At 35.2% G+C, this 21,865-nt stretch overlaps 1 protein-coding gene across 1 annotated transcript in view; it reads left to right on the top strand.

The window, feature by feature from the left end:
- Window positions 1-21,865, top strand: part of LOC110038856 (potassium channel KOR1-like) — a 41,227-nt gene that overhangs the window by 15,076 nt on the left and 4,286 nt on the right. Inside the window, exons 7-12 of the mRNA XM_020743774.1 lie at window positions 9,168-9,266; window positions 9,758-9,979; window positions 10,120-10,308; window positions 10,452-10,527; window positions 10,648-10,942; window positions 13,690-13,811. Of these exons, the coding sequence (XP_020599433.1) occupies window positions 9,168-9,266; window positions 9,758-9,979; window positions 10,120-10,308; window positions 10,452-10,527; window positions 10,648-10,942; window positions 13,690-13,811 (1,003 nt within the window). The remainder of the gene's footprint in view (window positions 1-9,167; window positions 9,267-9,757; window positions 9,980-10,119; window positions 10,309-10,451; window positions 10,528-10,647; window positions 10,943-13,689; window positions 13,812-21,865) is intronic.

Here is a 21,865-nt window from a genome sequence, read left to right as displayed (position 1 = left end):
GTAGGGAAACCTCTTTGACCTCAAGGCTTGCTTCAAGGCGACTACGGCCGCGTCGACCATGAGCCCTTTACCTCTAACATTCCCGTTGGAATCATGCGATGAAGGCACAGAGGCTCTTATGTTCTCCTTGCTTGAGTTGCTGAAGAACTGGACACTTTTGGTGGGTTGCTATGTTTGCATCACTTGGACATGCTTATTATCCTTCTATGTGGGATGAAATCTCGAAGTTATAATTTAGCTTGACTTAAATCAAATAATTAGAAAATCTTAAAAAATTATTTGCTTTAAAAGAAGTTTATTATTATTATTATTATTCATATTCTTTTCTTGAACACTATTATGTAAATTTCTTAAAGTTATTTCTAAAGTCTACAAGAACCAATAAAAGAAAAACTTTAGTGAACTTAATTAAGTATCTGTTTGATCACTTTGCTCACCCCTGTTGGCTGTGAAATAAAAAAAAAGAGAAAAAAGAAAAAAAAAAAGTTAAATAAATAAATAAAAGAGTTTTTACATAGCACGCAAAACATTAATATTTACATAATATTACAAGATTCAGACTTCTGTTAACATTTCAATCGTGGGACACCGACTATAATCCAAACCTGAATGGCGCCCCTCACTGGCGTTAGACCTAAAAAATTTCCATGTTTTTCCTCTTTCCAACCTCAATGGTGCCGACGATGTCCTTCCAACAATCGTGTCTACTTTCTCGACCTTGACATATGCATGTCCTTTAATGGCCGCGACTGTTTTACAGTCTTTCCTCTCGCTCTCATCCCATTCAATTAATTTGCATCATCGACATTGGGCCTGCGACCGAGATTCTTGACTCCATCGGGTTCAGCCTAGCCGATTTTGTTGCCGAATTTCGTATCCCATTCGATTTCACCCCGATTGAATGTAAATCAACGACATCACCGACCTCAACCCCTTCCTTCTTGCTGACCCATTTGAAGCGATTGTCATATATTAGACGCAACAATGTGTAGGATCTCGCCGCCACGAATATTCCCAAATCCATCTGCCCCATATCGTCACTGTAGTAGAGAGGAATTTCAACCATAGAAGGGACATTCTTTGTAGGTTCGTCGAAGAGCTTCATTACTTTGCTGCTCTGTTTGATGCGATTGGAGATGGAGGGGGAGGAGGAGAGGATAGATGGGAAATGGAGAGAGGGGTTTTTGGTGGGGAGATTCGAAATATGGCGTCGGTCGGGAGACGAAGAGTTTTGGCGAGTGGGACTCCAGCCGGTGTTTCTCGTCGGAAGTTTGGTGGCGCAAGCGAATTTGTTGTTAGGAATTGTGTCATGGAAGGGGTACATGTAAAGTTGGAATGAAAGAATTTGTCACTATTGCCTGCGTCGACATGGTGGCTGGTGCCGCTTGCTGCTGCGGCTGATTGGCCGTCGTAAAAGAAAAATTGGCAGCTATTTATGCCACCGGCGGCGAACTTCTCAGTTGAAACAACACATCTTTTCAAGTTTTGATTCTATCCAGAGTCTCTTGGCGATATTGCTAACAAAAGTCCAGATATTGTAATATTAAAGTTTGAAGTGTGAGATATGTAAATAGATGTGTCTTGTGTGCTATGCATGTAAAAGCCCATAAATAAATTATTTATTTACTTTTCTATTCCCGCATGTGAGAGTCCGCTTGAGTGCTTAACTGCTTCCGCTTTTCTTTAGCTACAAGAACGAACTAAAACCACTTGCATGTCATTCACACATTTCTCATCATTTGTTTGTTCAACCACTCAATTCTAGACAACCACACAAAGCCCTACTCCCCTATGTTCTCTTTTTGCTTCGTTTATCTTCTCCAGTTCAAAACCCACGCAACTTAAGTTACTGTTCCCCTATCTCATTTGCATGTCAGAAATCTCTCCCACATTCTCTCCTTTTCCTATTATGTTTTCCTTTCTCGTTCCTGAAAACAAAAAAGAAATCACTCGAAGCCCACACTAATAATTGTCTTACTACATGTTTGAGACCACCACTTTCTTTTGTCCCTTCCCTCTATTCCCAAAGCCACCGAAGCTTCTTTGTGTAAACTTTGCCCCAACCTAAAACCGAGTTGCACTCCCTACGGCGGAAGCCTCCATGTGCAACCTACACTCTGTCTTGCCCGAATCCTTCGCTCTGTCTCGTTTGCATCAAGTTGCAAGCACTCTTTATGTTCAGAATCGAGGACTCCAAAATCACTGTGCCTTAGTCCTTCGATCTTTGCGCGAAGCCGTTAGCAACGTCCACTTCTTTGCCTAATATCGAATTTTTTATTATCAAGTTTTGGATTTATTTCTTTCAATAACTGGAAGCTATGAGCACAATAAGTTAATTAAAATAAAATTTAATAGTCATTAAGGAACAACATTTGTGCTTGTCAATGACTAGTAAAAACAAGAACAATAACATACTCAAATACCGAAAAATACAAGAAACATGAACCAAATATAATAATAGTATCAATTGTCAATGCAAACTAAATTGTTACTAACAATATTTTCATTCATTCCCTTATGTAAATTTTATATTCTTTTATTTAAGTTATGCTTTTATTTTTATTATCTGAATTTTTCTTTTAGGAAAGTCATTTGTGTTTTCATAGACTTTGACTCATTTTATATTCTAGAGTCGTTACTTAGTTCGTCAGCTATAATAACAACTGATAAAAGTTGATCGTTCGAACATAATACTTATCAACTACCCCTTTGATATCAAATATTTTGCTTTAATTTCAATACCAAGAGTCAGAAGTTCATTCATTTCTCTATCTATTTTTTCTTACGCAGGTCATCAGTAAAGCAAGATACCTACCACAACACTCATGACATTCTCTTAATAATTTTACCTATTATAATTATTTTCATATGTAATTATTGCTCATCTGATTGTACCTGTAAGCAAATCTTTTATTTGTCATGTACAAAAATACAATGAGATAAGTAATTTATACTTTGTTTTTCTATGCATATATCTAGCAATGTTAATTTCTGACGTAAATCACATAATAAATGGATATCTAGGTAGACAGTTGTGAATAATGATCTTAAGATCACTTTTTCTTCTTACTTTAGAAATTAATTATCTCATATGGATTGATGGAACAACCTCCAGATGAGTTTCGTCGGACTTGCCTTGAGCTTTTAGCATAGCATACACAACCTCGAATCATATTTTCTTAAATTATATGAAATTCATAAATTTAGGTTAATTTATTTATGAGCTTAATTTACATTTTTACCTCAATTTGACTCCTCATTCAAACTTTTCTTATTCTATTCAACATTCACTATAATCCCTCCCTAACTCCACAAGCCAAACTTGCTCCCAACAGGTTCAACCAATTGAAAATCACAACAAACAGAATTGGGATGAACTATTGAAATCATAATTTGTATTAAACTAAACGTTTGTTCTGAAATATAAATAAATAAATATATCTTACCTCAAATTCAATTTCCTTTCTAATTTCTTTCATTCTTTTATTCTCTACCTCCTTTCTTTTTTTTTTCCTTTCCTTTCCTTCTCTATTTTCACGCAGTGACAACTACCTAAGAGCTCTGGCTCTCGGTTTCTGTAGTTTCTGTGGTTTTCACTTTTTTGCTTCCTGTGGAATCACCCGAATTACGGTCCTCCAGTTATAGTGATAGGGTCGGGATCCAGAGAGTTACGGGAGAGGTATATGAATTGTTTAGATATATATATATAGATAGATAGATAGATAAATATCCATAATAAAATCTTGATAGGTATAAGCATCAATCGTAGCAATCTACTTGGACTTTGATGCTTAAGTTTTACAGTTTGACTAGGATAACATTTTAATATAAAGTTTGCAACATCCTTCTTTATACATGATCATCAAAACATCAATTTTTAATTTCTGTAATTTTTGAACTGCCTGGTTGAATAATGTAATCTGAATGATAAGCTTCTTGCAATATCATTTGTTTCAAATTTGAATCTATAGATACCCAAAACTTTAACTTCTTTCTAATAATACCACATTCATTCACAATAATATCACGTCTCTTCGTTAACTAAATTTTCTTAATGAGTTTTTGATATTCACTGATAACTTTTTGTATTGCTTTAATTTTATATCTCAATGTAGGCTGCATGCTCAACTGTTGTAAGCACCCATTATCTTTAAATCTTCTTATCTGCAATTGTAAAATGTTCAATTCATTAATCAATTTTGACTGCCTAGTAATGATCCGACTTGCCATAGCTATGGACTTCCGACTTAAGATACTAACTATTTCATTTGTGACGTAATGCTATTAAATTTCATATATCTAAATAATATTCACTACTAGGACAATAATGTATATCTAAATCATAGTTTTTAGTAATATCTAGCCTTTTTCTCTATCTCGTATTTAATTCCTTTTGCATTAAAATTCATTTGAAGAATTGTATTTTCAATTGCATCTTACCTCAAATTGGTTTCTCCTCATACACACCAAGCCCACAATTTTTCCTTCACTATACTCCCTTTTTAAATCAGTACAAAACTTGCATCCAACCAATTTGGCTAACCAGTGCAATTATAAAACTGAAAGAAACTAACGAAATTGCTAAGTTAAATGGGGTTGATACAAATATTTATATAAATATAAACATTTAATATATTAATTTCCTAATCTCCCAAAATAAAATTTCTTTATTCTATTCCTTTCCTACCTTCCCTTCTTCCTCTTCTTTCCTTTCTCTTCCCTTCCTTCCATGTTTCTTCCTGGGATATGTTATGTATTGATATATATATATATATATATATATATATATATATAAAGCCTGAGGGCTAATATATTAAAGAAAAAAAGATACAGATAGGTTGTATGAGTGGGCTTAAAAGAAAGCACCCAACCCACACGGTACAACACACACAAAATCCCAAAACAAAAAGGGAAAGGTACATATATGATCAGGAAAAAAAAAAAATCCAAAGTTATCAAAGTGCGCAAAAAGCTAGGGACGACCCAATTTAGTCTTGCCTCTGCCTCTAGTTCTCGGAAGGGAGCCAGCTAACAAATTGGTGAGGTGTGTACTACCGAAGTAACCAAAGTATCTCCATTCTTCTTCTTCCTCCTGGATATGTAAACTTGTCATTCATTATTCGAGGATTAACTCATCTGATCAGTGGATTGATCCAAAAGTGGTCGAATAGGTGAAGGCTGTTGCACCGAATTTGCCTGAGTAACATTTATTTCTTGTTCAACCCGATGAGGCGGTAGAAAAATAGTAAAAATATTGTCACCCGTTACATAGGTGATAGGTTCTAGGGTAGGTGAAGCTCTTGTCGAATCTACATCATGAGCATTGTGTGGAGGCTGAATGGTTGACATATTACCTGCGATGATAGTGACATCTTCAGGTATCTTTTTGATGATCAATAGTGTCAATAACTTGGAGCAGATCAAGAGGGGGGATGATGACATTGAAAACTGGTCTGAGATGAGGCTGTAGATGATGATCAATAATGTTAATAACTTGGAGCAAAGTGCATGATCAATAGTATCCTTTTGATGATCAATGGTCTGAGATGAGACTGTAGATGATGACATTGAAAACTGGAGTGACCAAACATACGATAGTTCAAACAGTACAAAGAGAAATGCATAATCACAACTTTTTGCCAATATCCATGATTTTGTGTGCCTAACCAAATTTCTTCAGAAACGATTAAAGTAATATCCATTTCAACAAGTACTCTGACTTCAGATGGACGAGAAAGATTATAAGCAGGAATATCCATTTTGAGTGACTTACCATAGACTGAGGTAATAGAGTGCAATACTTTTTGAGTAAAATATTAAAATTTCAAGCCAGTACTCTGGCTTCAGATGGCGAATCCAGACCGGAATGATTGGTGGTTTCGTATGTGGGTGAAAATCCATTGACCATTTTAAGATCTTTATTGCTTTGTTATCAATCCAGATTACTATTCTAGCAAATAAGCGTGTATAATCATCTTCATATATATATATATATATATTAATGCTCTTCAACTAAAGATTGTTAATATATATATATATGGAATAGATTGTGAATATTCGTCATATTAGCTAATAAAGCTAGCCTATAAGTCAATTTGCTCATTTTTTTGATTATTTCAAAAGGTCCCATGTACCTCGAACTCACTTTGCTTTCCTAGACAAATCTAGTTATACTTTTCATTGACATAAATTTTAAAAATAGAAAATCTCTAATCTCTGACTTTATTGTTTTGCACTTCAACTCATAGCATTCATAGTGTTATTCATCTTTTAACCAATTTTGGACTTAGCAGTTGTCATTGACGTTTTCCTATATTGACTCACCTTATTGAAGTTATGTGCTTACTGTCATAAAGTATTTCATATGACTCTTACCTGCATGCTTCACCTTTTTCCTTGACGTATAGAGCCGCTTGACCCCCTTCTTTTCTCCTTCGTGCACAGAGCGCACAAAACTTCATGCACGTGAACAAAAACTTCATGCACCACTCTTTTTTCCCTTATCTTCTCCTTCGCACAGGACGTGAATGCATCTCCCTCCCGCTCATGGATTTGGAGGTCCTTTCTCCCTTTGAAGCCACTGATCACTCTACAGCTTAGGTTCTAAGCCTCCTACATGTGATGCCACACTGCATTGCCCTTTCGCTACTTGTGTCCTGTAGGAGACTTACTTCACGAACACAAGATAGGCATGCTTCCTCCCTTTGGCTTCAACATCGCTCTCCTTCTTCCTTCATGCATAGTATCTCCTCGATGACACCATCTTCAACTTAGGAGCGCTTGCCCTTTAACGTATGCAATATCGTTCTTCTTATATTACTCTTTCTCTCTTTCTCATGACTGATCTTGCTCTTTGCCTCTTCTTCCCTTCCCTATTTGAACATAACCAGCTTAATCGTCTCTTAAAAATGAAATCATCATACAGTTCATACTGAACTACTAATTAATTAATCTATTTTATTTTATTTTTTACTTAGTTAATATAGATCGTTTGTCTCATCTTTTAAAGTTTAATCTTTTGTTTATATATGATCATATTAATAAGACTTTGATCTCTTATGAGGTGCCACACAACAATCAAAAGAGGATTCTCAAGTCAAGCAAATTTATAGCAAGCAAATTTACATATGAATGCCCAAAAATAAATATGAAAAATTATTTTTATCTTTAATTTACGTACACCATTCAAGGCATATTATACATAAAATTTATTTTAAAATTAAATTTTTGGGTATAGTTATACTTGCAAAATTTGGTACTGTCATCTTTATATACTAAATATAAAGATAGAGTTGACAAGATTTGTAATTTGATGAATTTTCAAACAAATTCAAACCATTTTGAATCGTAAATTCAATTTTTTATATGGCGGTAGACAAGTTTAGATGGTCCAAGACAACAAATTAAAGTCATTCAAATACCAAGATGATGATCGCATTAATAGAAAATTTTATATGTAGGAATTCTATCTTCAAAACACCCTAAATTTTAATGGAAATTATTTTAGGCTTAAATCCTAAGAAATTGTAAAAACTCATGAAAATTATAAAATCTAAAATTTTGAAGTTAAATTTTCTATTTAAATCTTAGAACAACAATTCATACATCATTTGCAACAAGTTATTGGTGTTGGTACTTTAAGCTTATTATAAGCTCATAAACGACCAATTTTAGGTATACTTTTAAGACCAATATATCATGCGGCTAAGAACATGACACATGTTCTCTAACCATGTTGTCTTATTATCAAATGACACATGAAAAGAAATACATATGATTAGGGCCCTTTAGCTGGTGTTTTTTTACAAAATAATACAATTAAATTATAATAATTGCCAAAGCATAAAAGTTCCTCAATATCCCAAATTTTCAAAATTTTGAATTATAAATTGCATTTGACAACACACTAAATTTTTTGTTAGGTCGATTTAAAATTATACAATTGGACAAACATTTATTCTAGGTCTACAAGATTTCTTTGGATGACACAATCCATGAATGCTTACAATGATTCTTGGGTCAGGTTTGGTTTGGTTTGATTTTCACCTCTAATGGACCCGGGTTTGTGACAACCTTGGATGATAGAGCTATGAAATCTTAATCATATTTGTCAACATTAATTATTTTATCATCTTCTTTAAGCTAAAGGTGAAAAATTCTCGTCTTTTAAAAAATTGCTTCTATCATAAGTTAATCACTTAGCTTCTAATGAATAGCTTTAATTTAATATTCTCTTGTCATCAAGATAAGTAATTAACTATAAGGGTTTACACTTGCAGAAGAGTTGTACCAAATTATGAAATCTTTGAAAAAATGAAGAAAAAATTATGGGTAATCCTATTTAAAAATATAACCTGCCATTGAAAAATTGAACTTGAAACCAAACTCTTTTGGGAAAGCCATGCACCAATCTTTTGGAGCCTACATCCTTAGAATGAACTTGTTGGTATATCCTTCTCTTTTTTTAAAATTTTTTTCTATCTTTTCTTCTCCTCTTTTTTTAGTTCTTTCTGGACAATTTCACTAAAAACTGAAGATTTTTGTATGCTTCTATGCAATTTAATCTTTCACATGCAGCTTATATAGCTACTAATCCAATACAAATCTATCACCTAACTCATTTTCAAATTTCCACAAAAGTTGGGTACCTACCTCGCCATATAGTCCATGCATGAATATTGAGTCCATGACTAACAAATCACCTTCCCATTTCTAAATTTTCACGCATGAAGCTTGGCACCTATCTCCTATATTGATTCATGCATGCATATTGAGTCAATACCTACCCCTTGGGATAATTGGGTTGCAATAGACATCAATGTGCCTTGATATTGTCTTTAAGAAAGCAATCTTTTCTTGTTTTTTGCTTTTTCTTAGATGCAAATAAATGTAATTGTTCAGAAAAATTAAGCCTAAATTCATTGGATAGAAACTTTTGGTTAAGTTTTTCTTACTGCCTATCTGAAGTACCTAGAACTGCCATAAGCACTCCTGTGTAACAAGACTTGGGATTAATTCATCTATTAAAAAAATTCCTCTGGTATGGATTAATGGTCGTGTCTACTAATGTGTAGTTCCCACTTATGTTGTTTTTGCTTCCATTATTAGGTCTGCACTAACTTGAAATGTTTGGGTGCTGTTTGCTTATGCCACCACGTGATTTGCAGGTGATTAGGCTGCAAGAGGAGTATTTTCTTCCAGGTGAATTGATTCTGGAACAGGGCAATGCAGTAGATCAACTATATTTTGTGTGCCATGGAGTGCTGGTAAATTTCAGTACATTCATGCTTAAATTCTATCAGCATTTAGTATTAAGCAATGAACCTAATGTTTTTTTTAACATATTTTTAATATCATAGGGTTTTCCAAATTAGAGGTCAATTTTTTTTTGGGAAATTCTTCATTGAATGTCTTAGAATAAAATGCTATTTATTATTGGATTAGCATTGAAATTGGTGCTTCAATTATCATGATTGCTGTTACACGTCTAATGTTTAACAAGCCCAATAGAAATCCAATGGAAATTGACAATTCCCTGTGCAAAATTTTGTTGAGGATTTTTTTTGAATTATTTTCAAATTTCAAACATGACCAATTTTGAGTGAAACTACTTTTATGTCACACTCAACATGAGATCTTAAAATTATTAAGTCAGGAAGGGATAGTCGGACAGAAATTATATTATAATAATTATTTTTAGAACGCTAATGAATCAAAATTTAAATATTTGGATATTAATGGAAGTTTCTGTTTATAGGAAGGTGTTGAGATAGGTCAAGATGGAACTGAAGAGATCATCTCCCGGTTCGAGCGTAATAGTTCAATTGGGGAGACTGCCATTCTTTACAATATACCCCAGCCTTTTACTGTTCGTGTTTGTGAGCTCTGCAGACTCTTGCGACTTAATAAGCAAAGTTTTACAAATATCTTAGAGATAAATTTTGTTGATGCAAGAATAGTCTTAAGCAACCTGTTTGAGGTACATACGCATTAGTTCAATGTGCTATCATGTTCTCTTGATAGCTCATAATTTTTAGATTGATCACAGGCAATTGCCCTATATTGATGGGAAGAAATTATTGAGTTCTTTTGTGAAACTAATAAATTTATAGCATACAGGGTGGTGTATACAGTAGCAAGATCAAGCAGTTAGAATCAGATATCACTCTACATATTGGAAGGCAGGAGGCAGAGTTTGCTCTAAAAGTAAATAGTGCCACTTCGAATGGAGACCTAAATCACCTTAAGGGCTTGATTCGAGCTGGAGCAGACCTCAAGACAACTGATTATGATGGGCGCTCCCCTTTGGTAAGTACTGAATGTGCTATATTGAGATAATGTGATTGAATAATATAGGTAGTGATGGATTTAATAAATATCAATTCAAAATATATGCATTCGTTTCGAGTTAATTCAATTACCTGAGCCTTTTTTTAATACCTTGTTTTCAGCATATAGCAGCATCGAGAGGATACCAAGATATTGCTTTTTTTCTCATTCAAGAGGGTGTTGACATTAATGCTCCGGGTAATATGCAAATATTTATTTTTTCCCCAAGCATCATCGGTGTTGTGATAATGTTGTAAAGCTTTGTTGTTTGGAGCTTATGGTTACATGATGGTATCGAGTGTTTCACATTTTTACCAGATAAAAATGGGAGCACACCTTTATTGGAGGCTATAAGGTGCAAACATGATCCAGTGGCTTCTCTACTCTTTAATAAAGGCGCAAAATTAGGTCTCAATGATGCTGGCAACCAGCTATGTGCTGCTGTTTCAAGAGGAGATGTAGACTTTCTTAAACGGGTTTTATGTTATGGAGCTGATGCAAATTCAAAAGACTATGATCAGCGTACACCGCTTCATATAGCTGCTTGTGAGGGGCTATATATGATATCTGAAGTGCTTATAGAAGCTGGGGCCAGTGTTTTCGTTGTAGATAGGTATGATGAAGGAACGAGAACTATTGTCTACTTATTTCCTTCTTTCGAATGGGATAGCTTTTCTTTAGAGACTTGTTTCTTGAATTAAAAAAAGTGAATTGTTGGAAGTGTGATGGATTGCACATATCATTACACTAACATTATTCATTATACCTCTTCTTCATAAAACTTGTGCTAAATTGCTATATAGGTCTTTGACCTTAGAGAAACTTGGGAACTATACTGGTAGCGTCAACACGTTCACAATGTTTTCTCTGTAGGATCTAGCTTCTTACCTAGCATCCTAATCTGATAAATATCTAGCAGCATAAGAAAGTTGAGATAATCAACAATAACATTAGTTTTGTTCGAGTTATTTTGGATTTTTAATGAATGCTACTCCTTTAGATTAACTGAGGTTTGAAAGATGAAATTTCTGTTATCCCGTTAATAGGAAGGAGACATTCAATCTATGAAAAATATGAGATTGATTTGGAAGATTCCAAATTGAAAATATAATTATCCATTCAAGTGTTAAATAAGGTGTTACTATGGACCATTTTTACTTTTATGACCATGTTACTTTTCTTAATCTTTTTTTTTTTTCTTAATCTTCAACATTGATTTAATCTGCTCTAATCACTATCTCGGTAAGAAATACATTGAGGGAGGAGATATGAGGAGGAATTTTGTGAAAGAGGATATGAGAGAAAGAGAGATTGAAAGAGTAAGAAAAAAGTAATTTTTCATTCAATGCATAATGAATAAATAACCTATTATTGCTATTATTTTAGATACTGAATGTTATATAATAATTTATAAGATGATTATTCTCCCAATTATCACATATGACTATTGTAGAAGCATAAAAGTGTGAGATTATTATTCTATTTTGAAAATACGATAAATTATTGGCTTGAGACATTATTAAATATTGAAATATATAATTAATAATTTAGAAACTATAATATTTATAAGAAGATAAAAATTAAAATCAAATATTTCTTATAAAAATGGACTGATGAATAATCTAAAAAAATTTTCTGATTGGTTTAAACTTTTTGTTAGAAAGAGTTTTCTTTTTATATTGATTTATTATATTAATCATAGAGAGTAAACAATAATTAGAAGATTATGGGCTAGTTAAATTAGATTAGATCTTAGAAGGATTGAATATATATTTTTTAGACATTTTTTCATTACTTGAGCCACTAAGTTTAAACATAGTTTCTCCTTTACCTAAAGAATTAAAAAATTCAAATATTTTTGAAGGTCTAATTTTAAAAGTAGCCGTACCAAATAATTTACATCCAATGTTATTTTTCCTTTTGTCATAACTATTTTAGTAAAAATCACCTTACTCGCTAAAAGAATACAAAACTATAAAACATTTAAAAGTTTCATATTTTGAAGTGATCCTATCTCAATGTGTTGCTGGGTTTTTAAGAAGGAAAGCATCGTCTCATGAAATGAATTTATATAACATTTAAAATTTTTTTTCTTAATTTTAAATTGATATGGTTCATCATTGGCATCCTATTTGTTGAAAAGGAGAATACATTTAAATTTTAAAAAGGAAACTAATCTTATGTTTTTTGACTCAAATCTTATCAAATAATTATTAGTCAAATTCAACCTAGTTTAAAAGAAAATAAATATAGAAAATCTAAAATAGTTCTTATTAATGACCTAAAAATAAATTTATGAATTATTTTGGTTCAATTTCAACTTTGACTTAGCGCTAATCCTTTATGTAGGTTTCTAGGCTGAATCAATTCCCTTCATTTGGTTTAAAGAACTAATCTCTAGAACTTCATAGATAGTAAGTATTATATAGATTAGGTGCTATCTTCATCAGCTCATTATGTGCTATCCAAGAGTTCAAATCGAAAGTTGATCTGTCCCTTGAACTGTATACATTTGTATTCTCAAAGCCCCTATAGAAATCTACTAAGTGATATTTCATTTGACTCTGTCAATTTTAGTAGAAATAGTGGTTGGAAGTGTAGGAACATCAACATTATTTATTAAAGGAGAGGCTTCGCATGCAAAAAGTCTACTTGTTGATACTAAGGGCTTGAACATACCATGGTTTAGGTGCTAGTAAGCATCATCTTGCAATAGTGATGATCTTGAGAATCATTGCAGTCTCATCGCTAGCATATGGATCATTTGCTTGCACATCTTCATATGAACCCATTTTTTTTTTTCATGTTCAACTGATTCAAGTGCCAACGCAAGCTGAAAACACTGAGATGCTAGATGATTTCTATATATCCAAAACACCCAAAAGGTGCTATGCCTCCCACCATCTAATAATTTATTTTTATTATTCTTTTGTTTTAGTACTTTTTATTTTTTCCATGCTTAATTTAATTGAGATATTTTGATTTCTTTTTAAAAACTTAATAGGATTATGCTTGGCTTTTGTTCTTTTAACTGTTTTCTCCAACTGAAGCTTGGAATTAAGTATAAGCTATAATGAAGGGTTTTGATCTTGGAGCTCCATTAATGTTGGAATTTTGGCAATATTATTGTTAAACATAAGTGTGGACTGGATTGTTCATAGGGACCAGCTTAAAGCTTGATTTGATAGACATGTTAATACGTCCTGACTTTTTTTATACATAAGTTTGTCCTAAAAATACAACACCTTTTACTTTTTCAAGAGCGTTGGAATTATTTACTCTTCATTATTGCATATAATTTTTAGAGCATCTGGTTTTGACCATTTTTTTAATCTATTAGCACTTTGTATCAAAACACAGATGGGGCACAACTCCTCCAGATGAAGCACAGAAGAGAGGCAACTCATTATTGATAAAGCTATTTGAAAATGCAAAATTTGAAGAGCTGTTAAAATTCCCTGAACGATGTCAAGTGGTTAGAGGTATAAAAATTTACCTTTTCTATTTAAATCTCCACGTTTTATCATTTAGGAAAACTACAATCTCAAACGATCGATTTCTCAAACATAAATATTATAAGTAATGGTCTATAAGTTTTCTAGTGCAAGGAGCCACATTGATCTCGCTTCATAAGGAGTTCTACGCCTTGGAATTTCACCATCACTAGTTTTTATGATCTAGAGATAAATCTGAGGATCCTTGGGCAACATCAAAAGCTACATAAAGACGGTGTTTGGTAGCATAATTTAAAGAGAATTTAGCCATGGATTTAGCATAAATTCACCCAAACATAAAAAAAAAAAAGCAAAAATTAAATCCAGTGTCCCGTTAAACTGAAAATTTTTAGTCTTTTCTTCCTGCATTCTGTCTCTTTTAGAACGTAAATCTGACTGTGAGACAGACTTACGAATTTCTTCATGCCATCGCTCGTGAGTTCATCTCTGTGGCAGTGACGATCAGATTTATTGGATTTGATAATCTCATTTAAAATAAATTCTGTCTGCAGGCAAACACAACCAAAATGAGTTCATAAGTTCTTTTGCACGACTAGGTGACCGGACCTTCTACCCTGGTAATGATGCAAGCAAGGCTGAAAACTTAAATTCTAATAATAATGCCATTCGTCTGTTTTAGTTTGAACCTTATGGAACTCGTCAACTTCTAAAATTTATGCATGACATTCCTAACAAAAAATAAACTCTACAGAGAACTGCAACTGCACTGACCCCAAAATCCCAATTAGCTCAAGGTTTTGGTCAACTGCCTCAGTGACTCCAAAATCCCAATTAGCTCATGGTTTTGGCCAACTGCCTGAGAAGCATGTTTGCCCTTGAGGAGCTTTTGTTCCTCATTGCTCCATCTCCAGCTAACGCCTATATGCTTGGGATGTTATCAACAAATTCAGGCGGTTTATGGTAACGCCGGGTTTCATGCCCGCAAGATTGATATGGAGCAAGCTTCTGACTGAATAAGTTGGAGAGCACTTAAGGGGGTGCTGATTACTATGGACTTTCTGCATGGATTCATCGTGTGAGTTCTACAGTGCATTATGCATGCTAAGTTGATCAATTGCTAGAGGACAGTGGATTGAAGTCTTGTGTGGGTTCCGTCAGGGCTGCCCTCTTTAATTGCACCTCTTTATTCTCCGCTTGAAACTTTTATCAATGGCCTTATAGCAAAGTGGGAACCACTTGTGGATTAGCATTGTCAATAGCGTGACCTACATCTCCCGCCATTTTTACTCCTGAGACATCATTTTTTTTTCTTGGGCTTCTATGTCGATAGCTAGAGACCTCTACTCAGTTTCAAATGATTATTGCCTTTTGACTAGCGAGAAGGTCAACAACTTGATGTCCTCCATTCTCTTCAGCCAAGCCACTCATCCATAAAAGAAGACTTTCATTTCATGGACACACATCTTCCCCTTTGCCATATGCCCTATGTTTCTTGACATCAACATGGTAGAAAAACTTTAAGTTGAATGTCTTGCTTAACTGAATTAAGGTCAACCATAATTGTCCCACAGTTGATCAGAGAAGACAGTTCTGAACCTTCCATATGAATTTATTTTGCCACATCCATTGACAGATTTAGGGTTGTATAAACTACATATCGGCCGAAGGGAAATTATGTTATGCTGGTGGCTTATAAAGGATGCCCACTTTACCAATGTGTTGCTGCATAGGAGAGGGTTAGCATATTGCATTGGTTGCTCTTCTGTGCCGAGGTGGAGGATAGATTGCTTTTAGCCGTGAGGTGCATGGTTCTTATCAAGATCATCAGTGTCCTCAGTCTGTGAAGCTTGATGTCCCCTTGTTTCATAGCTTTGAGGAGGCTACACGAGCTTTGAAATTAACCATGAGTTCATGAAATGCCTAAGCTTGCATCTACTATAGTGAAATTCATCAAAGTAGGAGAGCTCACATTGCCAAGAAGCACGGGAGATCGCTAGGGACCCCCACAATTATGGCTGCCAAAGTCTTGCAACACTCACATAGACAATCGCCAGTCAATTCAGGAGCATTCAAGTTTTCCCTCCAGGCTGCCTTAACAACATTGTTGGTGCCCCTTATCCTGGTTTGATCAAGGTGAATGCTGATGGGGCCTTACTTCTGTCCTTTGCGACGGGCATGGGATTGATCATTCATGACGAGTAGGGGGATTGATTAGTAGCAGTTGGGCAGCATTTAGAGCATTGAGTAATGTTCAAGTGAAACTCATGATACAACCCTTTCCATCATAAACATCCTTGAGCCGTGAGTGTTGGAGATAAATGTGATTATTTTTGAGGGATACATTCATCAATTTTCTTCATTAGTTCTTGAGTGAATGAAGATGCCAGACCCGACATTAGGATAGCCTGGATATTGCATTTTTTTCTTACTTTAGACACATCCTATTTTACTTCATTTCCATAGAGTATAACTAGTGTTTGAAAGTGCGCAATGCGAGGCTCACCTTTGCAGAATTTGGCCCTCTAGCGCGACGAGGCGCACAACTCTTGTTTCCCATGAGAGGTGCACGCCTCATATTTGACGAGGCGCGCTTCATCGCATAAATATCATGGCATCCACATTGATAATTAGAGATTTTTTTTTTTAATTTCTAGCTAACCTGAATCGTAGTTGCTCAATTTCATTCCTTGCGCACGCACAACCTGGCCTGTCATCTCATCTCTCACGAAGGCATTATACTCCTCTCTCACAATGATATCGCAACCGATCGTATCCAACACCTCAATCGTTGTTGGCATAACCATTTCCTCTTGTTGCTTCTGCGATTAACACACATGATCTCCCTTCTTACCATATCGCGTAAGTTCTTTCCTTACGCATACAACATATCTCGTTGCCTTCTATTGCTTTTGACGCCGCCATGACCCTGCTTCTACTGACTCCTTTGTTGCCTCCATTCTCTACCAACATTTTGCTGCCATCACAATTAATTTATGTGAATTATAGGTTTTTATTAATTTTGTTACTTTTCTACTAGGATAGGTTTTTCTAGCAAAATAAATTTAGTTAATTTTTGAAATGTTATTATGATTATAGTTTTATTAATAACATTGCTCTTATTATGATACTAATATATATATATATATATATATATATATACTCGAAAGGGTCGTATTTGGATATACCACTTCCTTATGTGTTATTTCATTCCCATAGGAATCGAACCCGAGTTAGAAGGGATTTACACCTCCATTGCCTGCTAACGTGTCACCCTAGACGCGCACGCGCGCGCATACACACAAACATATATATACTGTCTTGAGGCTTACACCTCATCCCACGAATGAAAAATGCCTCAATAATCAATTGTGCAATTTCAAACATCGAGTATTACAAAGCTGCTCATTTTTAGAAATATCTTTACATTATAGTTTTGTTTTAAAACATGTACCCAAGGACCATCTTTCTATTTTGCCGTCTTAGGGAGGATTGGAAACACATTGTGTATGCATAGCTTTATATATTTTTTCTTTAAATGATATGAAATTTAATATGCATGTTTCAATGTACCCAATTAACTCTTTTAAAAAATGAATTATTTCTTTTGATTGAAAAAATTAGGTAGGTGTTAAAAAATAAAATACGGGCATACTAGAGAATACATATTAGCTAAGGGTATAATATACTGGAGTTAACCCAAACAACAATAGAAAAATAACTATTATTGTTGGATTCAAATAAAAAATTGCCAACGATTCAGGAAAAATTGAAATTGCAACAATTGACAACACAACACAATCCCAAGCTAGGGCTAGATCCAGGAGGGGAGTGATGGTGGTGATCAATGAAGATTTGGATCTCCTAAGAGATAGCAATGGGTGGTTAGAGAGTAGGATGGTGGGGCGGCATAAAAAAGAGAATGGGGTGGGTTGTGGTAGTTATGTGATGACCAGACAACAGTAGCGCAACAAGGAGATCGAGTTGTGAGGCTGCAACAACGATGTTGGATGGCTGGAAAGGCTGGAGGAAGGTGTGGGGATGGTTGCACAGTGGTAGGCAGCAAGGTGAGGGGTTTACGGAGCTGTGACAATGAGGTTGATGGCTAAGAGAAGGTGGAAGAGGGTAATGGGATGGTTAGAATAATGATGGAAACAATAGGGAGTTTGGGAATCACAAAAAGGCAGTAAGAGGGCTATCCTCGGGATGACAATAGTGAGGAGAAGGGTTGGCGACAAGGGAAAACAAATTGGGAAGGGATGAGAGGTGGTGAACTACTGTAGGAAAACTGTAAAGTGGCTATTTTTCGATGGCTGCAACAAATATGGCGGCGACAAAAACAGAGAAGGGAAGTTTACTAAGTGGGAAGGTCGAGGACAATCACATCCCGGATGTGATATAACTGGAGCACCACTAATCTTTGGATACAACCCTAGAAGGTAAAACCTAGACGCCGACGGGTGTCCTGACAGAATACATGAAGAAACTGCCAATTTAAATTACATGAATCAAATATATTGTAATAAGATAATTAGGAGCGCGCCCCTCTACTTGAAAGAGAAGATACTTGACTTGGACAAGTTAGTTGATTCTCACGGATGTTGGACCAGACTGTTCGGATGTGCCTAGGCATGATTTAACTTCCAGGCATAATTTAACGCCTCAGCTCTCAAGATACATATCAATTGCATAATCTCTCTGTAAAATCTTGTAGGCATTGTCATTCCAAAGTACATCTTGATAGATTAAGTATCCATCATCTTTTGGCACATTATAAGCTGGAGATGCATGTGGATGTGTATCCTTATGAACTAAGCATGGAGTCATCAAATCTATAATTGGCTTTATCCACTTGATGTATTTGTCCAAGTATATCTGAGAAACAAGTATGAAAGGAGGAATCAACGCTTGAACGAAATCTATGGCTGGTTGAACCACACTGAAGTATAACTACTCAAGGGAGGCATCTTTTTTTCTTTGGTAGGATTTAGATCCCATTATAGGATTTCCTATGCTGTGTTTCATCCCTCTTATCTTGCAATTCGTTTGCAGGTACACTTTTGAAGTGAATTTAATGCCTAAATGACTCCATATGATCTTTCAAATCTAACTCAAAAGCTTCTCATCTTTGATGGTTTGGACCTCCCCTACAAGGGTCGACTCTGGAGGTAGGCTATTTATTTAAAAAATTCTAAAATCCTTTTATCTGAGATTGCACTGTGTCTGCTATCTGCTCCTAAAAGTTATAGCCTTTATAGACATACAATGTCAGTCATGCCAATGTTTCTCTCAATGCCTGCAAAAAGGTAGCTCGAGACATCAAAGCCTTATACTTTATATGAACGACATTATCTCAGACTCACTATCTTCTTGCACAACTATGGTTAATTCAGCTGGAGTATCTCTCTTGGGTTCAATTAGAATCACTGGCATCTCTTTCTTGTATGCCAGAAGTTGAGAATCCTCTCTGAAATCACCAACCTCTTCTGGATCATTATTTATTTTTTCAACTGCTCTCTAATAAGTGAAAGAGATCATTCTACTGGTAATGCAATCTGATTTAGAGTTTGTTTGGGGCAGCAACAACTTATCCAACTTATTTAGATAAGCGGCTTAACTTGATATTACTGCTGATCAGCAGCTGACCCAGATAAGTTGGCTGACTGTTTGGTTTGTGCATTTGGAAAATAACTGATTTGTAGTTGTTTCTGAATAAATAACCATTCTGCCCCTGCTCTGGATAAACTATCTAGCTGTTTGGTTTTTGAGGTAGTTATCCCTCTCAAATGTCCTGGCTATGAAGTTCACAAGTACCATTGACTGCTGCAAATAAAAAGAAGGTAAAGATCCCCATAAAACACTTTAACTTTATGTGATTCCCGACAATACAAGCATATGTTTCTCTAACACTGATCTGTTTCCGCCAAAACTATAAAGACTCAATTTTTCAATACTAATTTTTTGATATTTTTCGTAGTCAAGCTAGCATCAGTGAAATTGGCAATGAAATAGATGAAGATAGTGACATTTGAGATTTCAGCCATAGCTAGTGGCCCGGAAGAAGAAGATCTTATGCTACCCGGTGTTAGTTTTTGCCTTCCGAGTACATCAGGGTGCTAGCATCATCAATAGAAATTAAATATTCATTTTCAAATTAAACCAAACAAGCTTGACCTCATAGCAGCCCCATTCACTGGCATACTTGTTTCAGATATTGTAATGAGGTTATGTTTTTATATACAAATTTAAATGAACATTTACATACATACCACTCAATTCCTATGTATTTACATTACAAACACTTAAAACAACAAAAATTTTTACAAACACTTATAACTTAAAGGGAAAGCAAAACCACAAGTAAAATAAACATTAGAATTCCATATCCATTCCAAAATTTGATTCTCCTAAATCCCGCCTCCACGGTAAACAAAAAAATAAAAATAAAAAAACCACAAGAGGAGCGGCTTAGCATAGTGAACTAGAAAAAAGAAAAAGGGTTGTGATTCTCCCAAATTCTGCTTCCACACACACACACACACACACACACACACACACACACACACACACACACACACACACACACACAAGTGGAGAGGAGAAGCGGCTTAGCATACTGTACCAGAAGGAAAAAAAAAAAGGGTTGTGTTTACCAGTAGAGAAGGATTGCTGAAGGAGGGAGGCGCAGCTAGTGCAGAGGTGAGGCTAGGGAAGAGGAGGATCGCAAGGTTTACCTGGAGAGCGAGGACAACAAAGTAATGTATCTTTGAACGAACGTGGCCCGCCAGGTGATCCCCGCTGGCCGCATCTTTAACAAATTAGAAACAACGTTTTTGAATCAGCCGGATAAACACACGAAACAAATGACATGACAACATTTTTAAAATGCCACCCGTATTTATAAGCTGCCCCAAACAGACCCTTAATATGCCCAAATTCATGGCATTTGAAACACTTCATGGCTAGGATAGATTCGGGAATGTGGATTAGTTTCACATGTTTACTCTGATATAGTATCTCTTCAAGTGGGGTTAACTTAGATGTTCCTCTAGGTGTACTTTGAATGTAAGAGCTTAGGTTTGAACATTGCCTATAAGATGTGGCAGTCACTTGGTGACATTGCCTCTTTACTTTTGAAGCTAAAGTCTGGCCATTTTGTCTGTAATGAGCAGGTAGGTACTGTAACTGCATCTCTTGCTTAATTATGAACTAGATAGTGATCTTGCCGTTTCCCTTACATTAGCGTTGGTGCTTTAAATTTTTTCACCAAAATAATGCTTTCTTCTCTAATTTGTTTGTGGCCAACTTTACTCTTTTGCCCAATGGGATGCCATTGTACTCTAGAAAAGTTTCATGGTCTGGAGTCACTTGATGAATTTATCTTGATCCAATTGGCTGTCAAAATATGATAAATCTATTTTAACTTCAAAATTCTGAACTATCTGATATTTCATGCCAAGTCTCCGCGGTAGTGGTTCTTCATTTCTGAACTTTGTCTGATGGAAGGGATTCACTATATTCTTTTGATATATAAATCACTCTTGTGACTTCAAGTGACCGTTTCAGATTGCCTCGCATCGAACATCCTCTATAGAAGGTTCTCGAACATCTCTTTGCGGATTTTTTATAAACAACATTGCGATATTTTCTTCCGAATAGGTCTCCCACAATTGTTTCTTTAGTGACATGGTTGAGGTTTGGGTTTGGTTAGGTGGAAGGGGGTACAAGGATTATGTAGGGTGAGAAAAAAAATTTTTTGGTGGCTAGTTTGAAAAATTAGCAAAGGAAAAGATTATTGTGTTGAGGTAGTGTTGGGTATTAGTGGATGCTAGAAACAATTAGACAACATAAATTTTGGCTAGATTTATTACCAATTGATGTATGATATAACCCAAATAACAATAGAAAACCAAATATTATTGTTGAATTGAAATAGAAAATTACAACTGACTCATAGAAAACTGAAATTGCAACAATTGACTACACAAACTCAAGTTAGAGCTTGATCAGGGGGAGGGGGGGTGGGGGGGGTGGGTGGGTATGGGGGTATGGGGATGGGGATGGTAGCGGTGATCGATGAAGAT

The sequence above is a fragment of the Phalaenopsis equestris genome, unplaced genomic scaffold, assembly GCF_001263595.1.
Source record: "Phalaenopsis equestris unplaced genomic scaffold, ASM126359v1 Scaffold234178, whole genome shotgun sequence".
Taxonomy (NCBI): Eukaryota; Viridiplantae; Streptophyta; class Magnoliopsida; order Asparagales; family Orchidaceae; genus Phalaenopsis; species Phalaenopsis equestris.
Note: the sequence above shows the minus strand (reverse complement) of the source record. Positions and strands in the feature narration are given on the sequence as shown.